Source organism: Rhinolophus sinicus, linkage group LG02 (assembly GCF_036562045.2).
Source record: "Rhinolophus sinicus isolate RSC01 linkage group LG02, ASM3656204v1, whole genome shotgun sequence".
NCBI lineage: Eukaryota > Metazoa > Chordata > Mammalia > Chiroptera > Rhinolophidae > Rhinolophus > Rhinolophus sinicus.
Genome location: NC_133752.1, coordinates 87,286,015 through 87,310,051, shown reverse-complemented (window position 1 = coordinate 87,310,051; position 24,037 = coordinate 87,286,015). Strand labels below are relative to the sequence as shown.

Below are 24,037 nucleotides of genomic sequence, written 5' to 3'. Positions count from 1 at the left end.
TTTTATTGAGATATAATTGACATGTAGCATGTATTTAAGGTGTACAACATAATGATTTGATATTTGTATATTGCAAAATGTGTATTGCACATTAAATTTTAGTTAACATTTATCACCTCACAGAGTTGCAATGTTTTTTCCTGTGATGAGAACTTTTAAGATCTACTCTTAGTAACTTTCAAGCATACAATATAATATTGTTAGCTATAGTCACCATGCTGCACATTACAGCCCCAGAATTTACTTATAACTGGGTTTGTACCTTTTAACCACCTTCACCCAATTCCTGGACCCCCAGTTCTGGCAACCACCAATCTGTTCTGTTTTTTAGATTTCACATGTAAGTGAGATGATGTAATATTTATCTTTCTTTGTATGACTTATTTCACTTAGCATAATACTTTCAAAGTCCATCTATGTTGTTGCAAATTGCAGGATTTCCTTCTTTGTTATCATTGAATTATGTATAATAGACAAAACATAGAAAAAACGTGTCCATTGATGGATGAATGAATAAATAATATATTTATTCACCCATCGATGGACACTTACGTTATTTCCATGTCTTGGCTATTGCACATAATGCTGCAATAAACATGGGGGTGCAACTATCTTTTGAAGTTTGTGTTGTTTCCTTTAAATATGTACTCAGAAGTGGAACTGCTGGATGATGTGGTAGTCCTATTTCAAAAATTTTGAGGAATCTCCATACTGTTTTTCCATAGTGGCTGTACTACTTTATATTCCTACTAACAGTGCCCAAGGGTTCTGTTTTTGTCCACATCCTTGCAAGCATTTGTAATCTTGACTTTTTGATGATGGCCATTCTAATAGGCCTGGGGTGATATCTCATTGAGGCTTTGATTTGTATTTCTCTAATGATTAGTGATAGTGAGCAGTTTTTCATGTACCTATTGGCCATTCATATATCTTTTTCAGAACAGTGTTCAGATCGTTTGTCCATTTTTAAATTAGATTTTTTCTTTTTCTTTTTTTTTACAATTGAGTTGTATGAATTCTTTGCATAGTTTAGATATTAACCTCTTATCAGATGTATGGTTTGCAAATAATTTTTTCCTTTCTGTAGTTTGCCTTTTCATTTTGTTGATGGTTTCTTTTGCTGTGCAGAAGCTTTTTAGTTTGACATAGTGCTACTTATGTTTTGTTTAGTTAATTGTGCTTTTGGTATCAAATCCAGAAAACCATCGCCAAGACCCATCAAAGCTTACTCTTGATGTTTTCATCTAGGAGTTTTATATTTTAATCATTAATCAATATTGAGTCCATTTTTGTGAGTGGCGTAAGATAGGGATCTAGTTTCATTCTGTAAAATGTGGCTGTTCCGTTTTCCCAACACCATTTTTTAAAGAGACTGTCTTCTCCGTTGAGTGTTCTTGGCTCCCTTGTAATATATTAGTTGACTGTATATGCTTCAGCTTATTTCTGGGCTCTTTATTCTGTTCCATTGGCCGATATGCCTGTTTTTATGTCAGTACCACACTATTTTGATTACTAATGCCTTATAATATAGCTTGAACTCAGGAAGTGTGATGCCTCCTGCTTTGTTCTTCTTTCTTAGGATTGCTTTTGCTATTCAGAATCTTTTGTGGTTCCATATACATTTTAAGATTTTTTTTTCTATTTCTGTAAAAAAATGCCATTGTTTGAAAGTTACACATCTTATTCTTCTTCTTTAAATTGGTAACACTTTATTTTTCTATCAACATTGACAATCCATCTTTTTTACCTGCCTCTCATAACCTCAACTGTCAGGGATTTTGGTATATTTCATTACCCCTCATTGTCTACCCATTGAATTTACTTTCTGAAAAACGTGAAATTGTAGTTTCAGATTTTTATTGTTGTAAAACCATGGTTCCTCTACTTTTAGAGAAATGGTTTCTGAAGTTGTATTATGCTTCAAAACCATTAGAATAAAAATTTAATGATTTTACCCATTTCTTCACTTTTCCTTATTTCCTGAATTCCACAATAACATTTTTTTTTTTGCTGTTAGTGACGTACATAGTCTAGTGAACTTTCAGAATCTTTGTAATTGGAAAATATGTATTTCTTTGCCTTCAAAATAACTTGATGGTTTAGTTTTGTATTGGAATTCTAAGTTTAAAATTATTTTACTACAGAGATAATATTGCCATGTGGAATTCCTGCATATGTGTAGTCATATGCTGGTCTACTTAAATATTTTTGCAGCTAGCATGTTTTGAACTTTTTCCTTCCTCTTTCTCTCTCTATCTCCCTCTCTTCCCCCTCCCTTCTTCCTTTATTTTTTTTTTCCTTTATTTCTTCTTAGACATCAAAGTAACTTTACCCTTGTCAAAAATTTCAATTAGATATATATGATATGCCTTTCCCTGACAACTGCTAGATTTTCAGTGGACTCATATCTGTTTTCTTTGTCCCTTAACATTTTTCTCATAATTCATTACTATTTTGTTCTGCACTGTATTCCAGAAGACTCCCTCAACTGCATTTCTAGGTTACAATTTAATCTTCACTAACTTGCATTATGCAATTCAACTCATATACTGAGATCTTTTTGTGTGGAGTTGGGGAATTGTTTCTGTTGTCCAACCACTCTGATCACTTTTTCATACCAATTTTTTGTTGTTGTGATATCCTCTCATCTCTCTGAGGGTACTACTAATGATTAGTTTGTAGTTTCCTTTGGTCGGTCTTCTTTGTAAATTCTGTTACCTCAAGTGTTAGTTCTTTTTCACTTTGATTTTCCTCAGGTACTTGGTGGGTTTTGGATATATGTTTATATTTATGAGGAGGGATTTCTATTTCAGTGCTTTTAGGTGAAAAGTATTTCTTCAGCAAGTTGAGAATTCTTGTTTTCCTAGAAGTGAATATTGATTCTCAAGATTGTGCAGAAAAGACAAGGAGGATGTACATGAATGTGGGCTTTTCTGACTGTAAGTGGTTATCTTGTGGATGGAGGTCACCCATCCTTATTAGCTGAAATATGTGTAGGATACTGCCCCATTTCTGAGGCTCCAGTGTTTTTAGCCCTGAGTATCTTTCATACCAGAACTAATAATTTATTTAGAGGAATATACTTTCAGCATATTAAACACACACACACAGACACACACACACACACACACACACAAACTTTGAAGTCTAGAAGGGCTATCAAGATTTGAAGGAAAGGAGTTATAAATCAGTAACGTTTCACTGGGGTAGAGAGACATATTAGTTTCCTATTGCTGCAGTAGCAAATTACCAAAAACTTAGTTACAACAATGCAGATGTATTCTCTTATTGTTCTGGAGGTCAGACATCCTAAAATCAAGGTGTCAACTAGGCCATGTTCCTTCTGGAGGCTCTGGGTAGAATCCATTTCCATTGAGGCTTTGGGTAGAATCCAGTTCCATTGAGGCCCAGGGTAGAATCCATTTCCAGTGAGGCCCTGGGTAGAATCCATTTCCATTGAAGCTCTGGGTAGAATCCATTTCCATTGAGGCTCTCCTTGTTTTTTTTTTCTGGTTTCTAAAGGTTGCCTGCATTCCTTAGTTCATGGCCCTTTACTCCATCTTCAGAGCCAAGAGTGCAGTGTCTTCAAATCTTTCTCTCTCTCTGACCTTTGCTTCTGTCTTAACATCTCCTTCTCTGAGTCTGATCCCCCTTCCCTTCTCTTACAAGGACCCTTGGGATTACATTGCGCCCACTCAGATAAGCTAGGATTATCTCTCCACCTCGAGATCCTTAACTAAGTCAATTCTGCAAGTCCCTTTTGCCATGTAAGGTGACATATTCACTGGTTCTGAGAAATAAAATGTGGACACTTTTGGGGGATCATTATTCTGCCTCCCTTAGGAGGCTAAGAGGTGTCTGCTTCTGAGCTGGTGAGGCACAGCACTGAGTGGACTCGGGAGCAGTTAAGGAGGAAGCATCTTCGGTTTGAGGTCGATGTTCTAGTTGTCTCTCTGCCCTTTGCTGTTGGTCTTTCCACTTCCTCCACCTCCACACTCCCACCACTCCCACTATCCCTCCTTTCCTTGCTCCCTGATGCTCCTCAACACTAATATCTCAAAGTTATCCTACAGGGATGCAGAAGCTGTACCACCCAATTAACACAATTCAAAGGATAAATGTCAACATTTATACAAAGTATTGTCAGAATATAAAATGTAGGTAGGCTTCTTTATGGATTCTGTGAGAGCCTGTAAAAATCCAATTTATGTACCAGAAATGACTACACATGTTATACAATTGAAATACCTCTACCGAATCCTGAAATGTATATGTGTTGGGCCTGCATTTAATCTAGGGTCGTCTCTTTAGATTATGATGTGAAATGCACTTTTGAGGTCTTTGATGAGAACCACATGGCAGAGCTTTGCCATTTAGCTGTAGAATGGGGTAGGCTCTCTGCCTGCACAATGCGTACGGTATAGCTTTCGTGTTGGATGGGTGGCCTGCTTGTCTGTGTATATAACAGATGCATCTTTCTGAAACAGTGAAATCTGATGATAGAGCCCATATTTAATAACGAGCTGTTGATAGAATTAAACACTTATTAGCAAAGGATGCTATCTATCCATTCTCTGCATTGAAAGCAGAGGTTTTTTTGTGTTTATTGTGGATCTGGCCAGTGTTGTTTCCACAGCATTGTGCTCCTAAGAAAGGGCACATAAGCAAAAGAACAGATACAGAAAGGAGCAAATATATGGATATGACCGTAGCATCATCCCAGGATGACCTAATGTCAGCATATAGCGACTGGTTCATTTTTTCTACTTCCTTTTTTTCATTTACATTACATGGACACCCAGAGTCACCTTATCATTGGCATCATACCTTGATATTATAGTTGCTTTTTTCTTTTTCTTTTGGTCAAAATGGGGCTAGGTCCAGGATACTTTTCTGAGTCTCTACAGTTTGAAGGGTTTGGTCTGAGTTGTATATGGAGTCCTAAAGTCAGAATTGGTCTCTATTGAAAGCTCCAACCATTTTTACCCCAATAAGCTTTAATTAAAATAAAAAAAAGAAAAAAGAAAGAGAGAGAGGGAGAGAGAGAGAGAGAGAGAGAGAGAGAGAGAGAGAGAGAAGAAAATGATAAAGCTCCCCCTTGGCTGAGAGCTGTTGCTATGCTGGTTATAAGTGGGCTTTGTTTCCACAGTCTCTCAAAAAGCAGAACAGTAAGAAAAATCAACATCTAGGGTTCATGTAGTTCTCATATTGCTAAGGACTAAGATCTTTCTAAGTTTCAAGAGGAGGTAAACACCCTAGCAGAATTTACTTGCCTTTTTTTTTTTTTTAATATTTCCCCCAAGATTCACTGGGCTTCGTCCAGTTTTGACGACTTCTGTTTCTGCATGATTTAGTGAGATTTGACATTTTTATTGTTGTTGTTGAAGACCTATTCCTAAAAGAGAGGGATTGCTTGGGTGCAAAATTTAAGAAGAGCAAAATAAGAAGGCAGCTTTCCAGAGCAATGCCACCATATTTTTCAGCTTTGCATCCCAGAAACACAAGATTGTCTTATAAGAAACACAAGTAAGGGATTTTTCTCTGGAGACCAATAATAATCACAAAAATCCCTTAAACTGCAAAAAAATTAAATAGATTATAATCAAGGAAATATTTAAAACAAAATCCAGCTGTTAATCTAAATGCTGATGTTTTCATCCTGGTTATAATAGCTTTGGATTGAAAAGACTCAAAGAGAATGCCTCAGAGTAAAATCAAAACTTATTAATTGTATCATTTTCACCTATATTCTCCTGAGCAGAAGTGCATTCTGGTTGGCCCTATAATTGTCATACTAATTAAGTAAAAGAAACAAAAGAGGCTCTATTTAAACAGACAATTATAACTGAGTTAATGTCACCCTAGAACATTTTATAAGCTCAAATATTTGTTGCAAGAATTGACTGATTGGAAAGTACTAGGATTAAATTTAATGACATTTATTTTTAAGTGAACAGGTGAAATTTATACTTAAATAGCACAAACAGTTTAAAGTCATTTTAGGAAAATTAGAAAATGTAGATAAGCCAGGAATAGGAACATGTAAGAGCAAGATTACATATTACTGATTCAAATTCTTGACTCCCAAACCACTCTCTAAAGAAAGACTGAAAATATAAGATTTGGGGGGTAAAATAAGAGAAGTCTTGAATTTAGGAAAATGTCAACTACCTTATACAAATGTCATGGTGTTCTGCTACATACATTACAGTTTTTATCACGTGAAGAAAGATGTGGAGAGTCATAGGTCTTTTCCTTTTCTGAGATAGCTGTGCAGTATTTTGGGAGTAAGAAAAGGACATTCAGGTGGGGCTGGGGGTGGGAACAACACTAAGGGCCAGGTCTGGAAGCATTGGTGGAACATTGGAGAGGCTGGCACCCTAGTCGCATCTTCATGCTGCAGATCAAGGAGTTGTTAGAGTCTATAAATGGTGGGGATGGAAGGAAAATCATGTGGTTCCTCCCACTATGTTCCTATCATCCAGTGGCTTCTTCAAAAGGTGTGGTCTCACCTGGGATTTCCCTAATCTTTAGGAGCTGAGTTCTTAAGATAAAAAATAGACCAGGGAAGAAACCAGGTCAAATTCACTTGGGGTTATTTCCACAGTTTTGGACCAATAGTGGCAAAGGGAAGAGTAGAAAGGAAGCTACAAATATCCTCACTAAACAGGAAGCCAATGCTAATTTTTTTTCATCATTAAATTTCTGGTTAGCACTGCTGCAGAGAAACAAATTGAAATCCCAGCCCTGTCTCCTTAGTAGGCCTTTATACACCACTAGGATGCTATACTGCCCCCAGGAACATGGTACCAAACAAATGAAAAACAATAACATTAAAAACAATGTTACTGAAGGCAAAGTTCCTGGGCTGTTTGGCCCACAATACCCATGTGACTCCTAGGTATATACTTCCGACTGCTGAATGGTCCCAGGCTAACAACACAAATCTGCATTTTTCTGCTTGTTTTTAAAATATAAATCTTTTATTTTTGAACATGGAATACATATACATGTTAAAAAATAAGGTACAAAGATCATTTTAAACATCAGAAATAATCCTTTTTCCTCGTTACTATTTTTTAACTACAAAAATTACAATGCGCTTCTTGTAACAAATGTAGAGGAGTGATCAAAGTAAAAGGTGAAAGCCAAACTGTATTAGTTTCCTATTGCTGTTGTAACAAATATAACCACAAATTTAGCAGCTTAAAACAACCCAGATTTATTCTTTACAGTTCTGGGTGCCAGAAGTCTGAAATGGGTTAGTCTCCCGATCTTAAGATCCCCAGGGATTTTGATTTAATTGGTCTGGGATGTTGGGCTGGGCATCAGCATTTTCAGACCTTACCAAGTGATTTTAACATGCAAAAGGCCTGACCTGACCTGAAGGTGTTACATGGTGACAAAGGAGGGTAACTAACTTTAATTTTATGATGCCTGGGACTTTCCACCCTAAGGCTCATCCCTGCTCACTCCTTGCACTCAAAACTTGTGATGATAGGGCCGGCCCGGTGGCTCAGGCGGTTGGAGCTCTGTGCTCCTAATTCCAAAGTCTGCCGGTTCAATTCCCACATGGGCCAGTGGGCTCTCAACCACAAGGTTGCCAGTTCGATTTCCCGCAAGTGATGGTGGGCTGCGCCCCCTACAACTAGCAACAGCAACTGGACCTGGAGCTGAGCTGCGCCCTCCACAACTAAGACTGAAAGGACAACAACTTGACAACAACTTGAAGTTGAACGGCACCCTCCACAACTAAGATTGAAAGGACAACAACTTGGAAAAAATCCTGGAAAAATACACACTGTGAAAAATACACACTGTTCCCCAATAAATTCCTGTGCCCCTTCCCCAATAAAATCTTTAAAAAACAAACAAACAAAAAAACTTGTGATGATAGATCCAGGGTGTGGGCTTCTGCAGGGTTTTCAGCCCTTGTCTAACATCCATTATAAGATACCTCTGGGGTAATATGATTTCATTAGCCAAAATAATAATTTTGCAGTGCAATGATCTCAAATGAAAAACAATAAACCAGAGATCCCTGGAAGTATTCGAACCAAATGGCCCAAGATATTTAAATGAACTTATATTAAAAGACACAAATGGACAATATAAGCATATGAAACAAAAGCACAAAAACATAAATCTAGTATAAATATTAGGTGTGAAAAAGAAAATAATTGAAATAAACATAATAGATAGTATAAATCGTAGAACGGATATAGCTTGGAGAACCAACTGATGAGTTAGAACATATTGAGAAACTCTCTAAAGAAGAAAATAGGAGAGGAAAAGAAAGAAAATGGAAAAATTAAGATATATGGAAGATAGAAGTAGATGTGCCAACTTCTACAGAAAAATGATTCTAAAAGGAGAGAGAAATAATAATGAAAACATATTTGGAAAAGCAACGCGAAACTTTCCCCAGAATTAAGAAATATGAAAAACTTCAGATTACAAAGTGTCCGTAAATATCAGAGAGAAAACAAAAAGCCTAGACATAGGACAGTGTAATTTAAGAACACCAAAACCAAATACAATTTTGACATCTCACAAAGAAAAACAGGTAACCTTCAAACAAATACTATTGTTTTTGTGCTTCTGTTTCATATGCTTATATTACTAACATAGATATAAAAAGACAGTAATGTTTCGATTCACTTAAGGACAAAACTTAGAATTCAGAATTTTATATCCTGCTGAATTTCCATTTATGTGTCAGAGCTTAATGAAACAATCTCAGACACACAAAGCCTCAGTAGGATCATTACACAAAAATCCAGAGTTTTAGAGAAAGTACTCAAATATGAAGAGGAACAAATCTAGGAGATGCTACAAATAAATATGGAAAGTTAGAATGATCAAATAACTGTAAAAATAAACACTGCACAATAAAACAGAAAATAAAAAAGTATAAGCAAAATAAAGTATATACATACTATCCAAGGATTCAAATTCTAAGAGATCACAATATCAAAATGACAACATATGAAGGGAGAGAAAGGAACACAAAAGTGTGTTAAAGTTCTAATCTTGTAAGGGGGTGTTGTGGGTTGAACTGTGCCCCCTCAAAACATATGGTCAAGTTCTAACCCCCAGTACCCCACAGTGAATATGATCTTATTTGGAAATAGGCTCTTTGTGGCTGTAATCGGATTCAGATGAAGTCTTACTAGATGAGGGTGGGACCTAAATCCAACGACTGGTGTCTTTATAAGAAGGGGAGATTTGGGTGCACAGACGTACAAGGAAGAAGGCCATGTGAAAACGAGGCAGAGATGGGAGTGATGCAGCTATAGTTCCAAGGAACTCCATTACCAGCTACCACCAAAGCCAGAAGAGGCATGGAACAGATTGTCCCTCAGAGCCTCCAGAAGGAACATGGCCCTGCCAACACATTGGTTTCAGACTTCTAGCCTCCAGGACAGTGAAACTGTGTTTTTCTGTTGTTTTAAGCCATCCAGTTTGTGGTACTTTGTTATAACAGCCCTAGGAAAATAATACAGAGGAAGTTACAGAGACCAAGTTTAAAAAAAATAAGAAATGAAAAAGAATATAGAAAAAGCAAGAAAATTGGATGTAAAAAGATGATTAAAACAAGTCCAAACATATCAGTAACCATGATCAATATAAATGAACTAAAAACTATCAGTGCAAAAATAGAGATTAATGGAATGGATTTTAACAAATCCAGTTATGTGCTGAAGCATAAGACAACCTTAACACAGAAGGCTATATAGAAGTAGAAAGTAAGATGATGTAAAATATATATTAGGTAAATGCTAATTAAAAGAAAGCTGGCATTGCTTATTAATTAATATTAAATTAATATAAAACAATATAAAATGTGTATTTTAAAATAAAAAGCATCATTAGGGATATAGAGGTTTATTATATAATGATAAATGTTCAATTCACTAAGAAGATATAAAAATTACTTTAAAATTCTAAACGTGTATACCTAATAAATTAATTTGAATATATAAAAATTGATAAAATTACTGGAAGAAATTGAAAAATCCAAATGTTATAGTAGGGAATTTAGCAAACATCTAATTGTTGAGATGTTAAAAACAAAAATTATCAGTCAAAAATACAGATTTGAATGAGGCAAGAAGCTTGATTGAATGGACACATTTAGCAGTTATAAAAATTCATCATTTTCTAAGTCATAAAGCAAATCTCAACATTTTATAGAATAGGTATTATACTGACCAAAATATAATTTTATTAGAATTTAATGACAAAAAGAAAGTATTAAAATTTTCCATTATTGGAGAGTTAAACAATCTACACTTATAAAAAACTCATGGCTTAATATGAAATCAGGAATAAAATTTGAAAGTACTCAAAAATGAATGACATTCTTTTCAATTACACGAACACTTTTTAAATGACCCATATATTGTGGTTCTCTGAATACAAAGAATTAAGCTGAACATACTAAACAAAAAAGTAACTAGAAAAATAATAATGTAATTGGAATTTTAAAATTATACTTTTGAGGAACCCATGGGTCAAAGAAAAAGTCATAATGAAAATTAGAAAATGTTTTAAACAACAAAGAACTACTTTATTTTAAAACATATGGATGGTATATTGTCTTTACCACATTAAAACATATATTGAGGAAAACTTATAGCCATTAATGCATAAATTTAAAAAATAAATGCTGAAAATTAATGTCAGGCAAAATGAACTGTGAAAATAGACCAAAGAAAGTAGAAAGAAAGGAAATAATATTTTGCAACAGTGAATAGAACTACAGTTACAGATAACGTTATGAATAATTATTGAGTAATGTCAGCAAGAAAAGGCTACGTTTAGCATGATACCCTTTTAAACATTTATTTAGTAAATGGTTTATATGGTAATAACACATAATATACAATTTTTAAATGTATATATAGTTCAGTAGTTATGTGTACTAGCATTGTTGTGACACGGATCTCCAGAACGTTTTCATCTTGCAAATCTGAAAATCTATACCCACTAACTAACTCCTTTTGTCCTCCTCCCCACAGTCACTGGTAATCATCCTACTACTTTCTGTTGCTATGAATTTGACTACATTAGATACCTCTTGTAAGTGGAACCATACAGTGTGTCTCTTTCTGGGACTGGTTTATTTCACCTACCATTAATGTCCTCAGGATTCATTCATGCTGTAATATGTGTCCCAATTTCCTTCTCTCTCAAGGCTGAATAATACTCCACTGGGTGTATACATCACATGTTGTGTATCCATTCACGTAAGCAACCACCGATCTGCTATCTGTCCCAATAAATTAGATTGCATTGTCTAGAGATTTATACAAATGGAATCATGCTATGTACTTTTGTTGTCTGGCTTCTTTCATTCAGCATAATTATTTTGAGATTCATTCATGTTGTTGCATGAATCAATAGGCCATTTCTTTCTTTGGCAGATAGTATTCCATTGCATGGAAATATCACAATTTTTTTTTATTCACCTTTTTAAGTTTAGCCATTTTAGTAGGTGAGTAATGGTATTCCTATTAACTAATGAGGATAAGCATCTTTTCATGTGTCTAGTTGCCATCTATATATCTTCTTTGGTGAAGTGTCTGTTGAAATTTCTTTTGAGATTTTGAGATTTTTAGAAATTATTATTGTTTTGGTACTTCTTTATACATTCTAGGTATAAGTCCTTTATCAGATAGATGATTTGCAAATATATTTTTCCTAGTCTGTAGCATGTCTTTTTATGCTCTTGAAAGTGTTTTTGAAGAGCAGAAGTTTTCAGTTTTGATGAAGCCTAATTTATCAATTTGTATTTATGTGGACTGTACTTTTGGTACCATGTTTAAGAAATCTTAACCTAAGGCCATGTACATTTCCTTTTATATTTTTTTTTCTAAAAGTTTTATAATTTTAGGCTTTACATTTAGATCTCTGTTCCATTTTGAATTAATTTTTGTATATTGTACAAGGTATGGGACAAATTTTTTTTTTTTTTTTGCATGTGGATATTCAGTAATTCTAGCATGATTGTTGGGAAAAAAATCATTCTTTACCATTAAGGTTATTTTCATATTATTTCATCTAGACCTAGTTTGAAATCATGGACTATGGAATGCTATATTGCTTAGTGTTACATGTACATGTGGCAAAGGATAAAGGAAAGCAACGGAGGCTAGGCCCAGAATTCAGGATAGTAGCAAGGGGATGAGATCAGGCAAGTACCCACACAGGATTGGTATTATTTCCATCTTGTTACTTGGGTACTGGACACAATGTGTGGTAAGAAGTATAAGATGGCCCTAATTATCTCTGTCCCCTGGTGTTACACCTGTGATTATGTCACTTAATGTTGCAAAAGGGATTTTACAGATATAATTAAGGTTAATAATCAGTTGATTTTGAGTTAATCGAAAGAGTGATTTGTCTGGGTGGGCCCAATTTGATCATATGAACTCTCTAACAGCAGAAATGCTTTCTCCAGCTTGTTACAGTAATCCAAGTCTTCAGAGAATCAAAGGATTTGACTGACATGCCATTTAAAGGATTTGACTGACGTGCCATTTAAAGGATTTGACTGACGTGCCATTTAAATCCTCCAACTGCAATGAACTAAATTCTGCTCACAATAAGAATGAGCTTGGACGCTGATTCTTCCCCAGAGCCTCCTCTGAGAATTCAGCCTGGCTGATACCTTGATTTCAGCCTTGTGATAACCTCAGCAGAGAACCCTGTCTCACCATGCCAGACTTCCGACATACAGAACTGTGAACTAATAAAGGGGTGTCATTTTAAGCGTCTAAGTTTGTAGTACTGTGCTGTGGAGCAACAGGAAACTACTATACATGAGTATTTACATTGTAGTAGCTGGACCTTTTACATATGTTATAAATAGTCTTTAGTGTAATTTCATTTTTAATAAACATTTCTGCTTTGTAGAATTTTAAAAATTTTTATTTTATTGAGATATAATTGACATATAACATTGTATAAGTTTAAGATGTACCAGGTGTTGATTTGATACATTTGTTTATTAAAGAGAAAGCCAGCAATTAATTTTCTTGATTTCAGTGGGTCTTCTGAACAATGCACATAGAAACAGCGGGGTGTGTGTGTGTGTGTGTGTGTGTGTGTGTGTGTGTGAAAAGAATGTGAAGATTTGATCTACACAATAATGAAAATATGTCTTCATGCTAAACCATGGGTTATGGGCCATGCCCAAGGCCTTTTTATAACAAGTCTTTTATTAGACTACATAAATACCAAGCAAAGACTATAACATTGGGCCAAGAATGCAAACTATTTATAGAGACCTGGATTTTGGGAAATGATTGAGTCCTGTTTATTCTATGTAATGATGTTATTGTTGCACTAAACATAGGGGTTGTAAAATGATTGTATATGTTAGTTTAAATGTATAAATATTTCTGTTATGGTATCCTTATGTACACTGACCATGAATATTTTATTTTACGGTGTACTTGAATTAAATATACTACAAGCAAACAAGGCATTTGAACTTGGAGTGAAACTGCATGGCAGCTAGTATCCTGAACCCATCAAGCATGAAATTGCTGCTAATAATACAAGTGAAATAGGAGCAAAAACCCTGAAGCCTTAAGAAGGCAATTCCATTAACTCCAAACAACATTTTAACATATTTTAACAGATGTGAAGATGAATGGCACCAGATAAATGAAACCTAATGTGAATAATCAGCCACAAGATGGCATTTGGATACTGATATTTAGTTTGAGAAAGTATTATAACTTAAATACATGTCTATACTAACCTCTTTCTTTCCCAGGCCACTTTCTCTCATATCACTCTGCGATAAGACTGCTAGGTTTATGTTCTCTGTTGTTTAACAGCATTTAAAACATCTTATTTATTTTTCAACTTGTTTATTTATTTCTTGTGATGGTTAATTTTATGTGTTAACTTGACTGGGCCATGAGGTGCTCATATATTTGGTCAAACATTATTCTGGGTGTTTTGGGATGAGATTAACATCTACAGTGGTAGACTGAGTAAAGAACACTGTTCTGCATAACTTGGGTGGCCCTCATCTAGTCAGTGGAAGGCCTGACTAGAACAAAAGCCTGACCATCGCCCAATTAAGAGAGAAATCTCCTGCCTGATGGCCTTCAAATTGGAACATTGGCTCTTCATTGTTCTACAGCAGCCTACTGTCTTCAGACTCAAACTGGGGGAACATTGGCTCTGCAGATTTTGGATTTGCCAATCTCCATAATTGTGTGAGCCAATTTCTTATAATTCTATGTAAGTATATATGTATGTATGTATATGTATGTATGTATGTATGTATGTATCTATTTATTCTATGGGTTCTCTTTCTCTGGAGAATCCTGACAATTATATCTCTCATTTTATTGTTGACTAACTCCCCATATAATGGAAGTCCCGTAAAGCTAAGGACTTGCTCTTGTTTGCTGTTATATCCCCAATGTCTATACTTGCCTTAAATAATTGTGCAAACAATTGTTTGCTGAATGAAAGTATCTTGGTGGGGGAGTAGTGATGCATTTAGATGTTTTGAGGGTGGCACTGAAGGGGACAAATATGTCAGCTTGTGAAAACAGCATCGATTGCGTGACTGGTGAAATAGTGTCACATTGATATGAAAAGTAAAATGGTAAGAAATTTTTAAGAGAGTCAAGGCATATTATTACTAAACAGGAAAGTTTATGTAAACTCGGCTAAAAGGAAGAGATAATTTATTCATAAATTTTAAATATTGTTTATAGATATTTGGAAATTGTGTGACTTTTGAGACTTTTATACGGAAGTTTTGGCTAGCACTAAAGTTCAATCATACGTTTATTGCCCTAGAGATGCTCAGGCTTCCACGTCATTCAGCTGAAAGCAAACCAGAAAGAAATCAGTGTCAATTATGATTACATATTTGGTTGTTTCTATTAGGAAGAGACGGAAGGGATAGAAATCAAGGGATAGAATGAAAGGGAACTTTTAAAAAGTTGTGTTGATGGTTTTCAGAACTCTGAATGTGAGTCAAGGGGATCACGTGTCATGTTTGTGAATTGCAAATTCTATTATGAATCACCATCTTAGTGCATGGTGTTACTAATGATGAAGTAGGTAGGTCCTCCATTGTAACAGTCTTACAAAGTAAAAAAAAAATCAAATGAGAAATATATCCTGAGTAACTGACTTATTTAACACATTGAATGGAGTGGGGGTACAATCAGCATTAGTTTTGTTTCACCACTGCCTTTAAACAAGCTCTTTCTGATCTCCCTTTCCTTGCTCATTGATGGAAATTCTGGCAAATTCCATGTCCTTCAGTTCACTTTGGGCTGTGAGAACTGTCCCATTTTCAGATATTGAAAGTCCAGTCCAGTGTTACAGCAAACTTCAACCTCGTCTCCAGTCCCCAGCTTCTCTTCTCCTTCCTCTTCCCCCACGAGGCCTGGTTCAGGAGTCTGCAGTGGGGTCTGTGCTTTCATTCACACTCCATCTTGATCTCCCATTTCCCCATCACAAATGTATTCCTGAGTGGAGGTGGGACAAGGAATGGGGAGAGGGGATGACAGTAAAAGGAGCAAAGCTCTGTGTGCAAACGCATAGACAGTACTGTGTATAGTTCTCTGTCTGCAATGTCAAATTGCCCTCTGTCATGTAGACCTCCAAATGCTGGCTCTTTGGGGGGCATATTAGGCGGTCTGTGGGGACCTCTGCCCCACACTATGATACTCTCTGGCTAGCCCCTTCCATCTTCACCCTATTTCCTGCTTTCCTGGCGTGACACCCCCTACTTCTTTCTTTAGTATCCTCATCCAGCTTGGAAACCCCCTTGGGTGGAGTCCTTTCAAGCTCTCTCATGCGCAGCTGCTGCCACAGCACCCCTTCGCCCACGGGACTCATTCTTACTAACCTACCCCAAAGAGTGAAAGTGTAGACTACTGGTCTGCTGCCCCCTGAAGCCTCTGTCCTCTGTGTGTCATGTAGGTGATGCAGAATGCCTCCTGCCCTCAGAATGTTCCAGCTGGGTGCCGACACCCCTGATCTCTTTGAGTGTTTCTCCATGCAGCTACCATCACCTGGCTTGTGGTGGGGCGACAACCTCTCCCTTTCTCCAGGAGGGGCAGTGAATTTGATGGCTAGCCACCAACCACCCTTGCCTAGCCGTGCACTTGGAGTGTGCAACAAGATGAGGCTTCCCACTTCACCCTTCCCCTTAGACTAAGCACCAGCCATACCCTGCTGAGATTGGGGATGAAATTGAGCTCTGGGCCTCCTACAGCCTTGTCCATGGGAGGTGCCCTCACAGTGTGTGTACATGGTCAAATGATTTTCAACATTTGTACCAGTAAGGTATTTTAACATTTTTTAAATTAAAGGGGACCCTCAAATTATATATACTTAGGCCCCATAAAACCTGGTTACGTCCTCTCCTGAGGGAAATTGTTCAGACTCTGAGTGAATTGTTCCTTATGACAACTCAAGGAAGACCAAGGTTGGAGATTAAAATGGGCTAGGTGGCCCCCCCCCACATTGTCTATGTTATCATAAGAAATTGTCTTGAAAGGCTGCAATTAATTGGGACATACTTTTGCTTCAAATTTGAGAAAAAGTACCTTTACCTGTCCTCATTTCCTCGGTACGCGTGTATCTGTCTATCAAGTCTATCAATGCAGATAATTTAAAGAAATGAAATGGGAACATACTATGCACTCTATTCTGCAATTTTCCTTTTTTTTAGCTTAAGGTATCACAGCCATTTCCTCATAATTGTATACAATCTCTCTCATTCTGCTTATCAAAAGACAGTGCCATAATTATTAGTCCTTATTAGTTGGCATTTAGCGAAATCTAATTTTTATTATAAACATACCTCTTTTATGCAGTTTTTACTGTCCAACAAGGCCATACAAATTTATACTCACCAAGACTATATGTCAGTAGCCATTTTCTCACACTCTTGATAATACCAGGTGCTATAAAATCTTTAAAATTTTTGCCAAATATATAGGCCCCAAACACTCCTTTCTTTAGTTTGAAAAAAAAATTATAAATGAAATTGAGTATTTTTACATATATGTATTGAACTTCTTTAACTTTTATTTCTTTTGTAATGAATAGATACTTTTTCTTCTCCCACCTTTTAGTTCTTACTCTGGAAGTCCCATTAAGTCAGTGTTAGCACAGACTGGGTGGGATATTAAAAGCTCAAGTTTTTCAAGAGACTGTCATGTGACATTATCCTGTGGCAGATTACTGCACTTTGAGTGGTTTTATTCACAGACATGGGGCACTTTTTATGCAGACAAGCAGTTGTACAATTTCTTTCAAGGCTGAGTTTACCTAGTGCCATTGGTATGTGAGCCAGACAGCAGGTGTATTGAGGCTGCGGTGAAAGGAGGATTTAACAGTAAGTCTGTGGCAACATGACCTTGATTCTCACTGGAACCAAAGTCTTCAGGAAACATTGAGGTGGAATTAGAACTCCTCAGGCATGGGTGGTTAGAACAATATTTTCTGCTCTTAAACTGTGAGGGAGCTGAGTTCTGCCTACTCTACAGACCACTAGTGAAGTTCTAGGTTAAAGTGGCTACCAGGCTGTCAGTGGCTTCAAATGTCTTTTTCCATTCAGGGCCAAGAAGGAAAGTGTGGAGGGGCCAATTCTGAATTTAAGTGTTTGTCTTCAGGAAGAAGAGTCACCCTCACCATGTGGTTTCCAATTAGTTCTAGATTAGGCAAATAAAACTATAGGATGCTCATTAAATTTGAATTTCAAATAAGCAAAACTAATTTTTTTAATATTTAGGTTTTATCCCATGCAATTTGGGGGGTATACTAAAAAGTATCTCTTGTTGATTTTGAATTCATATTTACCTGAGCGTGTTGAGTTTTATCTGGCTATCCTATAGCAGGTGGATCAAACACATATGCTTTTAACATAGCTTTAGATGCCCAGCATCCAAATTGCACAGTATATGGTATTGAGAAGCAGCCCATGTAGAAGAATGGTCTTCACTAGGGCTCTAGGAGACCAAACACAGTTGTCAAAAGTGGCTTTGGTCTTTTAGTTGAAACAGACATGGGGAGTGAAAGAGAAACCATCCCTGACAGGCAATTTTCCCAGGCTTCCATAGAGGAGCTACTATAACACAGCCTTGAAAATGCCCGTTCACACAAGAAGGCCAAATACATCCTGGACAGCGCCGTGTTCATCACAACACCGGGTTACCCAAAGGAAAATGAGGAATTAAGATGACTGACTATGCCAGATGGGAAATGAAAGCTCCTCAAATAAAACTTAGTGCCTGGAACTGCATCACTGTAGAAACATTAGTAAAAACAGCATTTTCAAAAAGGCCACTTTCTGAAAGGGGACCAAGTAGACATAGTAGCTTTTCCCCCTAGATATGTTAATGCATGGTCCTAAATTTAACCTCTTAATGGAAGATTTCTTCTGATGAAGTTTAAATTCCCAGGTTGTGGACAATTGATATAGACTAAGCAGTATCCTGGGGAATTGAATCAAGGTGTTCTCCATTATCTCCTCCTTTCAGACACCAATGAGTTTTTCATTTAGACTTTGGCAACAGTAAGTATGGGGTTCTGAGAACATAATTTTATCTAGGATAATTGCACTTAGGGTCTGCACATTGGCTTGCTCCCTAAATTTCGTAGCTGTAAAGCCAACGTTGTGATGTTCCTACCTTTCTTTGAACACACTGGACTTTTTAAAGGTAGAGTGTCTGAGAGGCTAGTTTAACTTCTGTGGTCCGCAGTGAACTACACTCTCCCAGTGGGCAGCCCAGTGTGCCGCGATGAGCAACACTCACTCTACGCAAACATCGAGGACCATCTAGTGATGCTGAGCAAAATCAGACATTAGGGCGGAAGAGGAATATTAAACTTCAATTTCTTTGGATTTTTAACTCACAAAGGTGAAAGTTTGGGGATATTAAATATTTTGGACTGTAATTTAAGAATTTTGATCTCTGGGATTTAATCTTCAAATTTTACTATCTCAGGAGGAAATTCACAATGGGAGAGGTTTTATATGCAAATTTGAAGCAATTTTATATTATTGGAAATTTATTATTTAATTTAAATAATGAAAGATTTACTACAAACACATTATTGGAATATCTTAATGTTGAAGAACCTCTGATAATATGGCTGGATGTAATTGGGTTGGAAAATAGAATAGAGTGAATGTTCAGCCTTGACTACAGATTGTCCCAAAGAAAGGAATTCATGTATTTAAATTATCCCAGACCATATAAAGGATGCAAAGGTTACTACTTAATTTAATGACATTAGCATAATCTTACTATCAAAATGCGATATAAAGATCGCGGATAGGTTAGGTTCCTGCAAGCATCTGGTCATAATGTTTTCATCACACAGTCAATACATAATCTTGTTTTATGTGTGTTTCTGCTTAGAGATGCCTTGTTTAATATATATTGTTGATTCACTAACATTGAACTCACAGCCAACTCATGCCTGAATAAAGCTTTTCTAATTCACATGTTTTCTCCCTAAGGCACATCACGTTCTTTTTACACCTAGGCACAGTGGGCAGCACTTCAGCACTATGCTTGGGGACCATTTTAAACAGTAAAATCACCAACCAAAAGCACAAAAATACAAACAACATGGCACCAAATATACCACGCAAGAGACCCTCGTTTACACTGTGAAAGCTGAAACAAAAAGGCAGAGCATTGCCTTAGTCAACCTCAGCTGCAATTTGAACATCAGGTGACTCAACGGTGTTGCCACCTTGCACATGTCTCTGAAAGTGCAGCAAGTTACAAATACATTTTAGCAAGTAGGTGTATTTGCAAATATAGAATCTGCGAATAACTATGATTGCCTGCATGACAAAATTTCATTCATATTAGCAACGTAGTTCTGATTGTGGACTAAGAACCCAAATGAAGATATATAAAATAGTGTTAAAGGGCAATAGACAATAGTGTTGTCAAAGGGCAATGGCCAATTGAATAAATGGAAAGACCTACCATGTTTATTGATGGGAAGGTTTAAATTACTACATAAGATGCAATTCCAATCAGAATTCCAGTGGATAGTTTTTTTTAATAGACAAAGTAAAGTTTTTGTGTAAAAATAGATATGCAAGAGTTGCCCCAAAATTATAGGAAAAATAGAGAATATTAAAATTTAGTATGAAAATATAATAAAAGCATAGCACAGTCATAGAAATTGAAAAAAAAAATAGAGAGTTCAGAAACAGGTTCATGGGGATGTAATATGTGACCACATGGCATTCACCAGAGAGTAGGGTGATGTTTTCTAGATGTCATTGTTGTGATTGGCTTTGTATATCAGAAGTATCTAAAATGAGGCCTGAACTTCACATAATAGACACAAAAATAAATTTAAGATGGATGAGTTAAAGTTCTTGATCTTTTAAGCTGTAAATATTTTAGGATAAAATTTAAGATATATATTTTATAACGTTGGGGGGGTAAGCCTTTAGGAAATGCAGAATCTATAAAGAGTTGACTACCTAAAAATTAAAAATCTGTGTCTGTCTAAGGACAAGATTAAGAACAAAGTTAAAAGACAAACAAGTCTGGGAGAAAAACATTATTAACATATGTGCAAGACCAAGTGTAAATGTAATTCAGCTTCTACAAATTCATAAGAAAAAGAATTTACTATGACAAAGGCATTCATGGAAGAGAAAATACTTATGAGATGACCAATAAATATATACAGTATGCTCAACCTGACTCACAAAAATGTAAACAATCATTTTATGCTCATCACAGTGGGGCTGAAAAGAAGCAACTCTGATCACAGAAGTGTGAGAAAACAGGCACTTGTATCTACTTCTGATGGGAATAAGACTTGTTAGTATCATTTTTGAAAAGAACATGGCAGTATTTATGAAATGTTCAATGTCCAGGCTTGTAAGTACTCTTAATCCATTGTAGAAATCCGTTCTCCAGAAATCAAAGCACGGTTGTAGTATATATTAACATGAGGTCAGACAATTAATTTCGAGATCTTTCCACCATGTAAGTGCACAGTGGAAAGTTCGCGGACTTAGTTGTCCAGCCTCATATATTTATTTATCTATTGTGACATTATTTATAACAGAGAAAAAATGGAAACACTTAAATGTCCACCAATAACCAGTATAGCCATCTCATAGAATAGTCTGCATCTATGAAAAAGAATGTCCATAGACTTTTTCTTTCAATGCAGTGGCTCTTTCCTGCAATTGCACCATTAGGACCTTGGGGGATCTTTTTTTTTTTTTTTTTTTAATTTTAATGGGGAATATTGAGGAACAGTGTGTTTTTCCAGGACCCATCCGCTCCATGTCAAGTCAGTGTCTTCAATCTAGTTATGGAGGGCGCAGCGCACTGGCCTATGTGGGAATCCAACTGGCGACCTTGGTGTTATGAGCCCTGCGCTCCAACCACTGAGCCAACCTGCCATCCAGACCTTGTGGGATCTTGCTCTAAATTTCTCTAGAAATCCCCTTGGCTTTGTAGTGCTGGCTGAGCTTCAGGCAGGATAGTATTATGGAAAAATTGTGTTTGTAATCTCGCATTTAGTAGCAAAACAGGTGTCCCTCTCTGGGGCCACCCACACGATCCTGCTTATATACTTAACGGTTTCACAGCTTTTCCCCCTCTCCCCCTGAGAGGCAGAGGAAATAGCATCATCCTTCTACCAAACCGTTTTGAGTTTCACTGGCCCCAGTGAGGATTGCCCCAGACCCTTAGAAATATGACCACTTGGGTGGAACCATGTTAAAAAGTTTTTTTGTTTTTTTTTAATGATTTAAGAAAACCCTGGGGGAGGTGGTAGGTGGGAATAAAAAACACAATATGGGTTTTTCAATAACATCTTGAACTTATAACTCTGAGAAATATTGTCTTTGAGCCATTAATGAAACCCACATTGCACCAGTGGCCTTGATGTTGAACATGGAGGGGGAGGGTGGCTGTATTTACTGTCCTTTGGCTCTGTGATTCTCATTACATTCTTGTTCCCTTTTGTACTTGAAGAGAACTTCTGGAGCTCCCAGTACTTATGTGACATTTCTCCTGGGAAGAACTGGTTTAGAAATTCAAATATGCTTGACTGTTCCATGCCTGCCACTGCCACCTGTGTAGCCTGAATAACTTTTGGGCGCCCCTGACTCTGACTGGGTCTCCTCAGTTTGGGTTGATGAGAATTCCCCTAAACCTTTCAAACCAGCCCAGTGGAACAGCAGTCCTACAAATTAGTAAAGGTGCACAGGCCCTAAAGGAAATTGGAAATCTTAGAAATCACAGCTTTCTAGGCTGGTGGAGAGTTTAAAGGCTTTTAAAAAAATCCACCCCCATTTACAGACTGAAAGGAAATATGAATTTAAGAAAAGACTTACTTTCAGCTTCAGATAGTTGCTCTAGACCTGGGCGATCCTCAGCCAGTGTTTCTTGGTGTACGGTCTGCGGACCTTGTTAAAAATGCAGATTTCAGAGGTGCCAATTCAGTAAGTATGGAATGAGACCCAGGAATATTAATTTGAAAGTCTTCTAGGTGATTCGAATATTCTCTAAAATGGAAGAGCCACTGGCCCAGGCTCAGTCTATCTACCTGAGGTACTTCTCTGCTGATGAAGCGGGCTTGCAGGGGCATCTGAAGTTGTTAGACAGGCGAGATTTAGAAATTGAACCCTTAAGCCACCCAAGACATTTTCACTGAAAGGCAGAGTTGTTCTTCTTGACCATTTAAAGGATTGTGACTTCTAGTACTGTAAAATTAAAGCTGACACTTCTTATTTCTGTGCCTACATAAGCAAGTTACTGATCTGCCCATCTGGAGAGTCTGCGGTTCTCCTTGGGCTGAGGTGATTTGATCCCTCATATGGATATGCTTTCTGTTGTTACCTGTAGAGGGTGAGAGATGCTGGCATCTGGCAAGGTCGGGAGAGAACAGGCAAACATGGCTGATGTTTTTTGTACAGAAAAGTAGAACGTACCTTCTGAATCTGATGGAAACCATGGACTTCCTCCACACAATATGTACATACACAAATTGTACATAAATTTTTGAAGATACATGACTCCTTGAACTCAAATTTAAGAACCTTTGCTAGAAAGAGAATCTTTCCTACTCTAATTGACTCTAGGAACTCACCAAAGATAGATCCCAGTGGACCTGGAATTTAATAGATTGAATTTTCAAGGAAACAGTGGGTAGGGTAGCAGCAAAAAGTTTTGTAAAATGCTGATGAATGTTGAAGCTGGGTAATGGTTTATGAGGGTTCATTAATCTTTCTTTTGGGTATGAACATTTCTGTAGTAAAAATGGTGGGAATTCAAAAAAATACTGGTGGTGCCCCAAAAATGCATACAACTGGACATTTAGGTCAACGTTGCTCAAGCAGTAGTTCGCTGTAATCAGAAGTGTCTGGATACTGATGGTAACCACTTTAAGCCCCTCTTGTAATTGCAGAAGTCAAACGTGACTTGTGTTCATCTTTTGTTATTGGTATATATTGAGTATTACAGTTTTAATACAGTTTTCCTTTCTTAAAATGTGTATACATTGTTTTGGCACCCTAGTTTTCTTCTCTCCGGTTTACACTTAGTGTCTCAGTTACTGAGGGAATCTGGGATGACAACTGAATGTCATTGAGGATCAATCAAGTCACGCTGATAAAATACAATTTCCAAATTTCGAAGCTTTAAAATATCCTGTATTACACACCAAACATCAGGCTCCCACTCGTAATTTATAACCTGTTCTACTTTCTATGGGGACTAATATCAGTCAAGGGGCTAAAATGCTGCATAACGTGCCATCCCAACATAGGGTGACATAAAGAAGTAAATTGTTGTTCTGGATCACGCATCTGCTGGTTAGCTGGTCAGCTGAGGCCGTTCTGATGATTTCAGTGGCTCAGTGTATTCCAGGTGTTTCCCATTTTCCTGGGATTGTTGAACCACCCTTGTTCTTCTCATGACACAGGCTCAAGAGGGCAAGCCTCTGCTTGTACCATGCTGTTAATACAGTACTCTCCCCT

The 24,037-nt window shown here is 36.9% G+C and overlaps 1 protein-coding gene across 2 annotated transcripts in view; it reads left to right on the top strand.

Moving 5' to 3' along the window:
* The window catches only part of RAB18 (RAB18, member RAS oncogene family), a 61,190-nt gene extending 48,152 nt beyond the window's left edge, over window positions 1-13,038 (top strand). The window contains exon 8 of one of the 2 annotated variants that reach the window (XM_019731536.2): window positions 12,467-13,038. In XM_019731536.2, coding sequence (XP_019587095.1) covers window positions 12,467-12,513 — 47 coding nt within the window. In that variant the 3' untranslated portion in view covers window positions 12,514-13,038. Of the gene's footprint in view, window positions 1-11,200; window positions 11,221-12,466 lie in introns of those variants that run through there. The other variant, XM_074324757.1, reaches the window with a different exon arrangement.
* Window positions 13,039-24,037: the final 10,999 nt, after the last annotated feature.